The sequence below is a fragment of the Hipposideros armiger genome, unplaced genomic scaffold, assembly GCF_001890085.2.
Source record: "Hipposideros armiger isolate ML-2016 unplaced genomic scaffold, ASM189008v1 scaffold_1059, whole genome shotgun sequence".
NCBI classification, from domain to species: Eukaryota; Metazoa; Chordata; class Mammalia; order Chiroptera; family Hipposideridae; genus Hipposideros; species Hipposideros armiger.
In genome coordinates, this window is record NW_017732409.1 from 84802 (window position 1) to 97343 (window position 12542).

General features: G+C 33.3%; 1 protein-coding gene across 2 annotated transcripts in view; it reads left to right on the top strand.

The window, feature by feature from the left end:
- LOC109376175 (UDP-glucuronosyltransferase 2B31-like) overlaps nt 1-12542 on the top strand; it is a 30978-nt gene that overhangs the window by 10361 nt on the left and 8075 nt on the right. For both annotated transcript variants that reach the window (XM_019631978.1, XM_019631979.1), the window contains exons 3-5: nt 5180-5311; nt 7212-7299; nt 8165-8384. In XM_019631978.1, coding sequence (XP_019487523.1) covers nt 5180-5311; nt 7212-7299; nt 8165-8384 — 440 coding nt within the window. The remainder of the gene's footprint in view (nt 1-5179; nt 5312-7211; nt 7300-8164; nt 8385-12542) is intronic.

The window sequence follows — 12542 nt, forward strand, 5'->3', positions numbered from 1 at the left end:
AATGTCCTCCACAACTAGACTGAAGAACAAAATGACAGCAACTTGTCTGTTCCCCTTCCCCCAATTCCCCAATAAAAATCTTTTTAAAAAAAATAAAAAAATAAAAAATAATCTTAACATTACACCTAAAAGAACAAGATAAAATAAAACAAACAAAAGCCTCAATATGTGGAAAGAAAAAAAATAACAAAAATCAGAGTGAAAATAAGTAGACTAAAAATCAAATAGAAAAGACCAATGAAAGTAAGAGTTGCTTTTTGAAAAGATAAACAAAATGCATAAAACTTTAGCCAGACTCATCAAGAAAACAGAGGGAGCCCAAATAAATAAAATCATAAATGACAAAAGAGAAGTTACAACCAACACCATAGAAATATAAAGCAACATAAAAGAATACTATGAACAATTTTATGCCAACATACGGGACAACCTGGAACGAATAAATTTCAAGAAACATACAACTTTCCAAGACTGAACCAGGAATAAGCAAAAAATCTGAACAGATCGATTACTAGCAAGGAAATTGAAGCAGTAATGAAAAAAACTCCCAACAAACAAAATCCCAAGACCACATTATTTCACAGGTGAAGTCAACAAACTTTTAGTTCTACCAAACAATTAATACTTATCCCTCTCAAAATGTTCCCAAATAATTGAAAAGGAAATAACACTCCCAAAATCATTCTAAGAAGGCAGCCAGCATTATCCTGATAGCAAAACCAGACAAGACACTATAAAAGAAGAAAAGTATAAGCCTATATCCTTCATGAACATAGATGGAAATATGCTCAACAAAATATTAGCAAATCAAATCCAACAATATATTAAAAGGATTATGCATCATGCTCAAGTGGGATTTGTTTTGGTGCTACAAGAATGGTTCAATAGCCACAAAAAACGTAATACATAACATCAACAAAACCAATGATAAAAATCATATGATCATACCAATAGATGCAAAAAGAAAAAAAATATTTGACAAACTCCAATATCTATTTAGGACAAAAAATCCCAACAAAGTGGGTATAGAAAGAACATACTTCAACATGATAAAGGCTATATATGATAACCTACAGCTAATATCATACTCAATGGTGGAAAGTTAAAATCTTTTCCACTAAGATCAGGACAAGATAAAGATGCCCACTATCACCACTTTTATTCAACACAGTATTGCAGTTCCTAGCCATAGCAATCAGACAAGAAAATGACAACAACAACAACAACAACAACAAAGGCAATCATATTGGAAAGGAAGATATAAAACTGTCACTATTTTCAGATAACATGATACTATACATAGAAAACCATAAAACCTCCACCAAAGAAATTAGAACTAATAAATTATTTCAGTAAGTTTCCAGAAAAAAAATTCATATATTTAAATATGTTGTGTTTCTATACACTGATAATGAACTCTCACAAGAATATATAACAATTTTTATAATGTATCAAAAAGAATAACATACCTAGAAATAAATTTAACCAATGAGCTAAAAGACTTGCACGTTGAAAACTAGAAGACATTGACAAAAGAAAATGAAGACACACAAATAAATGGAAGGATACCATATTTCCCCATGTAGAAGATGCACCCTTTTTCGAAAAATTTGGGGTCTAAAAACTGGGTGCGCCTTATACAGTGGTTGTAGATTTTTTTACTTGCATTTCCCGCTGAGGTCAAGGCAATATATGAAGACAGTGATTCGTCATCAGACACATATGAGGACAAGCTAATGGTTGGGAGTTTTGACAGTGATGAGGAGTTGTATGAATTTTATGATGAATAAAACTTGAGTTCAATAACTTTATGTAATACATTTTTTTTCAAATTTCAGACCCCATAATTAAGGTGCGTCTTATACATGGGGAAATACGGTATATTGTGCTCTTAGATAAGAAGGGTTAATATGTCCACACTGCCCAAAGCAATCTACAGATTAAATGTAATCCCTATCAAATTCTACTGGCATTTTTTTCTCAGAACCAGGACAAATAATCATAAAAATTAATTGACACCAAAAAAGATCACAAATAGCCAAAATAAATCTTGAGAATAAACAAAGTTGAAAGTATCGTGTTCCCAGTTTCAAAATATACTGCAAAGAGATAGTAATCAAAACATTATAATACAGGCATAAAAACAGACACATAGGTCAAAGTAACAGAATTTAAAAATCCCTTGCTTGTAAGGGCAATTAATCTATGACAAAGGAAGTAAGAAAATATAATAGGAAACTGACAGGATCTTCAATAAGTGGTGTTGGAAAAACTGGATACATGAAAAAAAATGAAACTAGACTACTTTTTTACACCATGTACAAATGTAAACTCAAATGTATTAAAGTCTTAAATGTAAGACCTAAAAAAATAAAACTCCTAGAAGAAAACATAGGCAATAAACTCTTTGACATTGGTCTTAGCAATTCTATTTTGGATATATCTCCTTGAGCACAGGCAACAAAAGCAAAAAAATAAACAAATGGAAATACATCAAAGTACAAAGTTTTGGCTCAGCAAAGGAAACCATAAACTAAATGAAAAGATAACTACTGAATGGGAGAAGATATATGCAAATGTATTTCCAACAAGGGGTTAATATCCAAAATATATATGGAATTCTTACAACTCAACATTAAAAAACAAACAACCCGATTAAAAAGTGGGCACAGAACCTGAATATACATGTCTCCAAAGAAGACATACACATGGCCAACAGACATATGAAAAGATTCTTCATATCAGTAATCATCAGAGGAACACAAATGAAAACCACAGTGAGATATCACCTCACACCAGTCAAAAGGTTATCAATAAGTCAAAAAGCAAATGCTGGCGAGGATGTGGAGAAAAGGGAGCTCTTGTGTATTGCTGCTGGGGCTGCAAATCAGTTAAAGACACTGTGGAAAACGGTTTGAAGTTTCCTTAAAAAATTGAAAATACAACTGCTTTATGGCCTAGGAATTCCACTTCTGGGTATTTATCCAAAGAAATCCAAAACACTAATTAGAAAAGATATATGCACTTCCATGGTTACTGCAGTACTATTTACAATAGCCAAGAGATGGAAGCAATCTAGGTTTCCATCAATAGATAAGTAGATAAAATAGAAGCTACACACACACACACACACACACACACTATATATATATATATATATATATATATATATATATATATATATATATATTACTCACCAATACAAACAAATGACATCTTACCAAACCAAAAACATGATTGACCTAGAAGCTATTGTGCTAAGGGAAATCAGACAGAGAAAGACAAATAGATCGTATGACGTATATATGTATTCTAAAGAGAATGAAACAAATAAACAAAAAAACAAACACACTAGTAGATACAAAGAACAAGCTGAATGTTGCCAGAGGAAGAGAGGAGGGGGATAGGGGGATAAGATGAGAAGAATAGGCGATAAAAATTCTAATTGCAAAATAAATAAGTCGTTGGAATATAATGTACAGCATAGGGAATACAGTTGGTAATATTGTAATAACTTTGTACAGTGATTATGATTAATAGAATTATCACAGTTATCACATGGTTAAGGTATATAAAAGTCAAATCACTATGCTGTACATCTGAAACTAATATAATATGCCAACTATACTTCAATAAACTTTATTAAGTGACGCAGCGGGAGAGCTTGGGGAAATCTGACAAAGGTTAAGGTGAAGTGTAAATTATTAAGAGGCTAAAGAAGGAAGATATAAAATCATCCTAATGAAAACTTTTTCTTAGTACTCACAGTCAAAGAAATAAAATACTAACGAGTAAAGTAAATAATTCTCCACAAAACCTGTCAGAAAATAAACACATATAGTAGAACTATAACAATAAAGAGTTACATGTGAGTTAAGATCCTACTATGTAGCCTCATTCCAAGAATCTATATTAGAAATTAACAGCATTATAAATGAAGAGTATAGATATAATATCGTCTACCAGCATTTCCTCTTCAATACTATGTACTGACCTTATTTCATTTCTTCTTATATACACACACACACACACACACACACACACACACACTAGCACAAATATACATAATAGAGGAATTCAACTATAATACTAAAAATTGTATACAGGAAAGAAACTGAGGGAGTAGGTCTGTGAAAACTAGCCACTGATAAAAACAGAAAGGATGTTCCTCAAATAATTAAAAACAGGATTACCATTTGCTCTGCAACTATACTTCTGGGTATATTCAAAACAATAACATTAGGATGCTGATGATATTTCCACACCAATCTTCATAGCAACACTATTCACCAGAGCCACAAGACTGAAGCAATCCAAGGGTCCACTGGTAAATGAATCATTAATCAAAATATGGTATTTATACACAATGCAATATTGTGTGTTATGTGCTGTTGAGAAAGCTCCAACTAAAGACAACTCATGAATGATGTCCACAAAATCCTAGCTTCAACAGCCCTGCTCAGTTCCTTTACACTCAAGCCTATAGGCTTGAGTTACTTTGACGGAATCAATCCATCTCGTATTTGATCTTCTTCTTTCCTGTAGCCTTCTTTTCATCCTAGTGTTATTGTCTTCAAATAACCCTGCCTTCTCATGAAGTGCCTGAAAAAGGACACTCTCAGTTTTGTCATTCTTGCCTCCAGCAATATTTCAGGCTTCAGTTGCTCCAGAACCCAGTTGTCTATCTTGTGGAAGAATATTACTCATTCTTAAAACTGGGGAAATTCTACCACATGCTATAAATTAGTGGAATCTTAAGCACATTGTGTTAAGTGAAATAGGACAGTCACAAAAAGACAAATACTGTATGATTCCACTTATGCAAGGTATCAAGACTACTAAACTTCATAGAAATAAAAAGTAGAATGATAGTTGTAAGGGACTAGTGAATGTGGGAAATGGGAGAATTACAGAATAATGAATACAGTTCCAATGAGCAAGATGAAAACTTCCAGATGTGGGATACAAAACAATAAGAATATTACTGAGCTATATTCTTAAAACAGGTTAAGGTGGTAAATTTGTGTTATGTGTATTTTATAATTAAAAAAAAACAGGCACTATACTAATGATTCCTGATAATACTTGATTTTCTCTCATTAGCTGTTTGTAGCACTCCTTTCAATAGTATTCACTGTACTGATATTCCTTTATGATGGACCAAATTCTTTCTTCACAGGAAATGGAAGAGTTTGCCCAGAGCTCTAAGGAAAATGGAATTGTGGTGTTCACTCTGGGGTCAATGGTCAGTAACATGACTGAAGAAATGACCAATGTGATTGCATCAGCTCTTGCCCAGATTCCACAAAAGGTTAGATGAAGCACAAAACTATTTAATGAGTGTGTTAAACTTTGTACAGGGTATGATTACAGAAATGTTTTTCATGAAAGGGAAACTACTATGATAGCCCCAATTCATCTCAGAGAGCAATTTAAAACCAAAATACGTATACACGGCAGGTGCTACAAAAACACAGAGGATGTTTTTGATTGACAATAACCTTGGCATTAAAACTGTGATGACAAAGTGTATTTAAGAGTTACAGTGTGAAGTTTGGTATTATAATGGTATTCGAGCTAGGTACACATATCACCAAATTCTGTCCTGTCATTTGTCCCTTTTCCTTGCAGGATTCCTGAGTGCATTGTAGAGTCTACGGAAGTTCTCAGAAGGGAGTTAAATTTTAATAGTAACACTAAATAGGAATTGGTAACAGTCAGATGCCTAGTACCGGACATCTAGGCCTCTCTTGCTTCCCCTGAAATTTGGAATAGGCCTATGCCCTGTGTTTTTCAGGGTGCTATTCAAAGAAAGGGTGTCCAAGGCTCACCAAGCTTCACCCAGGTGTCCAAACCAGCCATGACGATTTAGATAAAGAGAAAAACTGGCCTGTACGAAAGAAAGAGAAAACCTGCCTGGTGGGCTGGGCCCTGCTAAAGTTTGAAGCAAGAGGACATAAAGGAAAAGGTGGAGGTGGGTCCAACCTTTAAGGTGACCATGTGCTTTATAAAATGTGGCCCCACAACGCAGCTTCTAATCAATTGGAATAACTCCCCCTGACTGATGAAACAGAAATAAATATAAAATAAAATCAACCAAAAGCGAGCCTAGTATGGGACAGTTTCAGATGCCCCCTTCATAAAACATGGTAGTAAATTATTTCTAATAAATAAAATTGCACTCTCTGGGTATTTGGGAATGACTTTTTCACTTCCTAAATGATGTAGTTCTCTGTATCACCCACCCATGCTAGTTTGCAGAGAACCTGACGTTACATGAACACTCACACAGCAAATAGACGTTAACCACTTCTAAACTAAAATCCAGCTTTTGAGGATTGCTTGGGAATTCCAAAATCTGGACATAATTTTGCTACTGAGCTTGGAAATGGCTTGGCCAGTTATGATTAATAAGTAACCATATTAATAAATGCTGCCAGTGCTCTGTAGCACATCATGAAGTGTTAACAGTTGGTTAAATAAAATTCAGCATCCTCATATTTGATGTTTTTCCACAGCTATACTTTTCTTTATAAAGTGTCAATGTGCTCTTTTCAATATTTTAAGAATTTTCAGTGATAACACTATATCTATGCAAAATTACCACTTGATTTTTCTTAGAAGCAATGATTAATAATTAGTAAACTAAAAGAAGCTAAGCATCCTTATTAAGCGGGAAGTATTTATTATATATAGTGTTAATATTTAAAATTACACTCACAATAGCTGATTGCATTGATTTTGTAAATCAAAAGATGTAAAAAGCTAATAAAATAACTTATGGAACTAATGGATATAAGTAAACACTTCCCTCTTCACTCAAAAAGAAATAAACAGGTTAACATTAAATCTGGAAGATGAGAGCTAGTAAAATAAATAGTTAAAACAAAATATATGGGCCAATTTGCACTAAAATTAAATGACTACCTTAAAATTTTTATATGCTTGAAATGGTATTGATAATCTCATGTCTAGCCCCTAAGTGTGAAACATCATTGCATTCATACCAATTGAATACAAAAATAAGTACATGTGAGTATTCCTCCTACATCAGTGTTGTATTCATTCTCATTATCTAACATCTCAGTCTCATTTCCTTATCTGTAATATGTAAGGGGGTTAACTAGATGTGTCTTAATCTATTTAGAATCTAACATGCTATAAATTTGTAGCTTGACTAGTGGAATAAGTTATTTTCTTCACCCTAACAGGTTATATGGAAATTTGATGGCAAAAAACCAGACACCTTAGGGACAAATACTCGGCTCTATAAATGGATCCCCCAGAACGACCTTCTTGGTAAGACTCTGGAAAACACTGAAATGAGAGTCAATCTGACTAGATGATAAACAATTCATCAGGAAAGAAATTTATTAAACATTTCTTATTGAAAACCTCAAAAACAAAAATTAACTTCCTTAAAGTTCCCAGCCCTAGGGGAAAAGGGTAAGATATAACAGATGGCATCTTATTATACACATTCAAATTCCTTATGACTAGAAATGAATTATATTTATTTCATGTGTAATTACCTCTCACAGAGAATATTTCAACACTTTCTAGATTGTCACTGATACTCTCCTTCCACTAATCCTTGAACCCACTGTGAAGGTGGACAGGTGCATCTGAAAAAGGTCCACTCATCTTTTATTACCATTAAGTTTCCTTTTTCCAGAGGAAAAATTCAAAACCTCTTTCCAAAATAATAACATATTTCATTATAATGTGCAGCTTTTCCTTCCTCTGAATCCTATGTTGTCATCATGACATTTCCTGCTGCTTTGACACCCTACACATCAGACTCGGTGACCTCACTATTTCATTAAGAACATATATTCTAACATGTTTCCCTCCCTCTTTTTTCCCCATGCATTTGTTTTCTTTTATTTTAGCCCAGTAGGTTCTTTTCAATTTGTCCACCAGGTAATCTTACATTCATTTTAAGTCTCAAGTCACACACCAATCTTCTATGTATCTTTCACTTACTTTGCCAGTTGACTTATGTGCTTCTTCCTTTGAGCACTGGGAGAAATTCTAATGCAGTTTCATGTGTATAATAATGTGTCATCTAGAATACACCACCTCTTTCAGTGCTTTATATTGCCCTACTCTCATTTTATTCTAAGATATAATTAATAATTTGCTGAAATTCAACCAATTCTAGGTCATCCGAAAACCAAAGCCTTTATAACTCATGGTGGAACCAATGGCATCTATGAGGCGATCTACCACGGGATCCCCATGGTGGGCATTCCTTTATTTGCGGATCAACCTGATAACATCGCTCGTATGAAGGCCAAGGGAGCAGCTGTCAGTTTGGACTTCAACAAAATGTCAAGTTCAGATTTGCTCAATGCATTGAAGACAGTTATTAATGACCCTTTGTGAGTATCACAATTTTTTTTTAGTGGATGGTATTTATACATAGGTTCTTTTGTCAATTGTGAATATGAGTTTCATCCCAATTTTAGGAGACTAATTTTGATATTAACATAACTTAACCAATCTTAAATCTACTTTTCAATTGATTTCAAAGTTGCACTTTTAACCCCATATATTTAATTGGTAGCCAACTGCTGCAATAATTTTCTCCTCAAATAATGTTACATAGGTAAAAGTTAAAAGGACATATTTTTAAAATATACAATAGAACCCACAGAAGGAAACAATGATGAACTACAAGTAAAATCATAAATTCTTTCCATTCAGTATGTAAGATTTCTGAAACTATAATCTCTTTACACTCAAAAATTTCATTTTATTATAAACATTTAACAGATTTTATAATGAGATATAATTTACATAACAAAATTCATAGTTAAAATTATAAATTCCAAATATATGTAATATGTTTACACAGCTATGAAACCATCACCAGAATATAAACTTAGGACATTTGCATCACTGCAAAAGCAAATCTCATATACGTTAGAAGTCACTTCCCATCCCCCTATGCCCAAGCAACCATTAATAAACTTTCTGTTTCTCTTAGTCATTGTGGACATTTCATAATAACTGAATCATACAATATATGGTCTTTTACAACTGGCTTCTTTCACATAGCATAATGTTTTTGAATTTCTTACCAGCTTTGCACTTCTGAATAACATTCTATGATATGGATAAAGCACATTTTATTTATCCATTTATCAGTCCATGGACATTTTGGTTGTTTCCATGTTTGCCTGTTATGAATATTGCTATCTCTGATTTTGTGTGAATATAAGTAAAGAAGCCAGTACTTACAGCATATGGAAACAGACTAATCATTTTTTTAAAAATACCATCAGGCAAGATATATACTATTTTGAAACCATGCTTAAATAGATGTGACAAGAAGATTGTACATACAAAGGAAGAAAAAAGGTCTATTTCAACAGTGACCATAGAAAGGTGTAGCTATACCAGTATCAGATACCGTACACCAGCAGCACTACTAAAAATAAAGATGATGATAAATAGGTTAATCTTTCAAAACACCACAAATTATTAATTGGACACACCTATTAATAAATTCCCAAGTAAAAAAAAAGTAAAAAGTTGACAAAAAGAAAAACCAAAATAAATTCGTAGTTATAATAGAATGTTTTAAAGCACTTTTTCTATAATATAAAAAGAATATGACAAAATAAGTTTGTATATACAAGATCTGAAAAGCAAATTTAAAGTGCAACCTATGTGAGATATGAACAAGAGTGGAGAACATGTATATTTCACAGCATAAGGAATAGTTAATGGAATTGAACATACATGTTGGAGGAAAACCAAGACACAATATTTGAAATTTTACAAATTGTAAAGAGCATATTGTCAGACTAGACTACAAATACGTCAGGAATTAAGAAAAAACAACAAAAACAAAACCCTAAACTAAAAGAAAAAAAACCTCTAAATTTTTAAAATTAAGCAATACATTTCTAAATAATTCAAAGTCAATACTGGAATCATAATCATACATAAACCGTCTCCTAAGCAATTCCTCTTCTAGGTATATGCACAACAGAAATGTTTCAATATGTAAACCAAAAGACATCTACAAAAACATTTACATCAGCATTAGTAAAAGTGACCTAAAAAAATGAACAATCCAAATGTCCACTGAACATTATGAAGCAATAATCCGTGGTACTGTCAGATGATACAGCATTGGATACAATACAGCATTGGAATTAACTAATACTTCAGAAAAGATGAGAACAAAGAAGTATTACTTCTTCATTCCAATATACAAATATGAAACACTAATCTGTGACGTTATAAGTAATGACAGTAGTTAATTCATGGAAGTGATTAGTGATTAAAAGGTCCAAGAAAACGGAGAGCTTCTAGTAGCTTGTGGTATCCTGTATCAGTATCTAGGTAGTAAGTGCACCGCTATATTTACTTCATGACAATTTTTTCGTTAATTACATAATTTTGAGCTGTTTATATAGGATATGTACATTTTTCTTATGGTTTTTATACTTAAATTAAGGGTATATTTTACAAAACATTTTGTTTCCTTTTGTTTTCATCTCTTTTGTTTTGGAGAAGTAGCCAAATAGGGATTTCTGTCTTTGCCGGGAATTTATATAGTACAGGTTTGCCATGGGAAATATAATAATTTCACAAGCCAGTGCCATACAGGATAATGTCTTAATAAACCAAGTAAAGAAATAACATAAAACATGTCCCAAGTAAAAGATCAGAAGAAACTTCTAGAAATGGAACTAAATGAAACAGGTATCCAACCTTTCAGAGACAGAGTTTAGAACACTGATGATAAGAATGTTTAAGGAACTTAGTGAGGACATAAAGAAGGATAGCAAAATCATAAAAAACAACCAGTTAGAACTAAAGAATACAATAACTGAACTGAAGAACACACTCGAAGGAATCATAGTAGATTAGATGAAGCAGAGGATCGGATCAGTGATTTAGAAGACAAAATAGTAGAAATCAACCAGCTGGAACAATAAAAAGAAAAGAGAATAAAAAACAATGAAAATAGTTTAAGAGACCTGTGGGACAACATCAAGTGCAACAACATTCGCATCATAGGAATACCAGAAGGACAAGAGAAGAAGCAAGGGATCGAGAATGTATTTGAAGAAATAATGACTGAAAACTTCCCTACCCTGGTGAAGGAAATCGACATACAAGCCCAGGAAGTGCAGAGAATTCCAAACAAGCTGAACCCAAACAGGTCCACACCAAGACACATCATAGTAAAAATGGCAAAGGTTAAAGACAAAGACAGGCTCCTAAAAGCAGCAAGAGAAAGACAGCAGGTTACATACAAAGGAACTCCTATAAGACTAACAGCTGACTTTTCTACACAAACTCTGCAGGCCAGAAGGGAGTGGCAGGAAATATTCAAAGTGACGCAAAACAAAGGCATACAACCAAGATTGCTCTACCCAGCATGGCTATCACTTAAAATTGAAGGAGAGATAAAGAGCTTCTCAGAAAAGAATAAGCTTAAGGAATTCATTACCACTAAGCCAGCATTGCAGGAAATGTTAAAAGGGCTTTTTTAAACAGAAGAAAGGGGAAAACAAGCTAACCCAGGAAGATCAGAAATACAAATAACAAAATGGCAATAAATGTGCACCTATCAATAATCACTTTAATTGTGAATGGGCTAAATGCTCCAATCAAAAGACATAGAGTGGCTGAGTGGATAAGAAAACAGGACCCATGCGTATGCTGTTTATAAGAGACTCATCTCAGATCAAAAGTCACACACAGACTGAAAGTAAAGGGATGGAATAAGATATTTCACACAAATGGAAATGAGAAAAAAGCTGGAGTAGCAATACTTCTTTCAGATACAATAGACCTTAAAATGAAGACTACAATAAAAGACAAAGAAGGACACTATATAATAATAAAAAGATTGATTCAACAAAAGGGCATAACCCTAGAGAACATCTATGCACCCAACATAAGAGCTCCTAAATATATAAAACAGATTTTGACAGACATAAAGACAGAGATCAATAGTAACACTATCGTAGTAGGGGACTTCAACACCCCATTGTCATCAATGGACAGATCCTCCAGACAGAAAATCAACACAGAAACAGTGGCCTTAAATGACACTTTAGACCAGCTGGATTTAATTGATATTTTTAGAGCATTCCACCCTAAAGCAACAGAATATACATTCTTCTCAAGTGCACATGGAACATTTTCCTAGACAGACCACATGTTAGGACACAAAACCAGTCTCAATAAATTTAAGAAGATTAAAATCATACCAAGCATCTTCTCTGACCACAATGTTATCAATGAAATCAATTATAAAAAGAAATCCTGGGAAGCACACAAATACACGGAGGCTGAATAACATGCTACTAAATAGTGAGTGGGTCAAAACTGAGATCAAGGAAGAAATCAAAAGCTATCTCAAGACAAACAACAATGGAAACACAACAACTCAAAATCTCTGGGATGCAGTGAAAGCAGTCCTAAGAGGAAAATTTACAGCAATGCAGGCCTATCTAAAGAAACAAGAACAATCTCATATCAACAGACTATCTTTACACCTAAGGGAACTG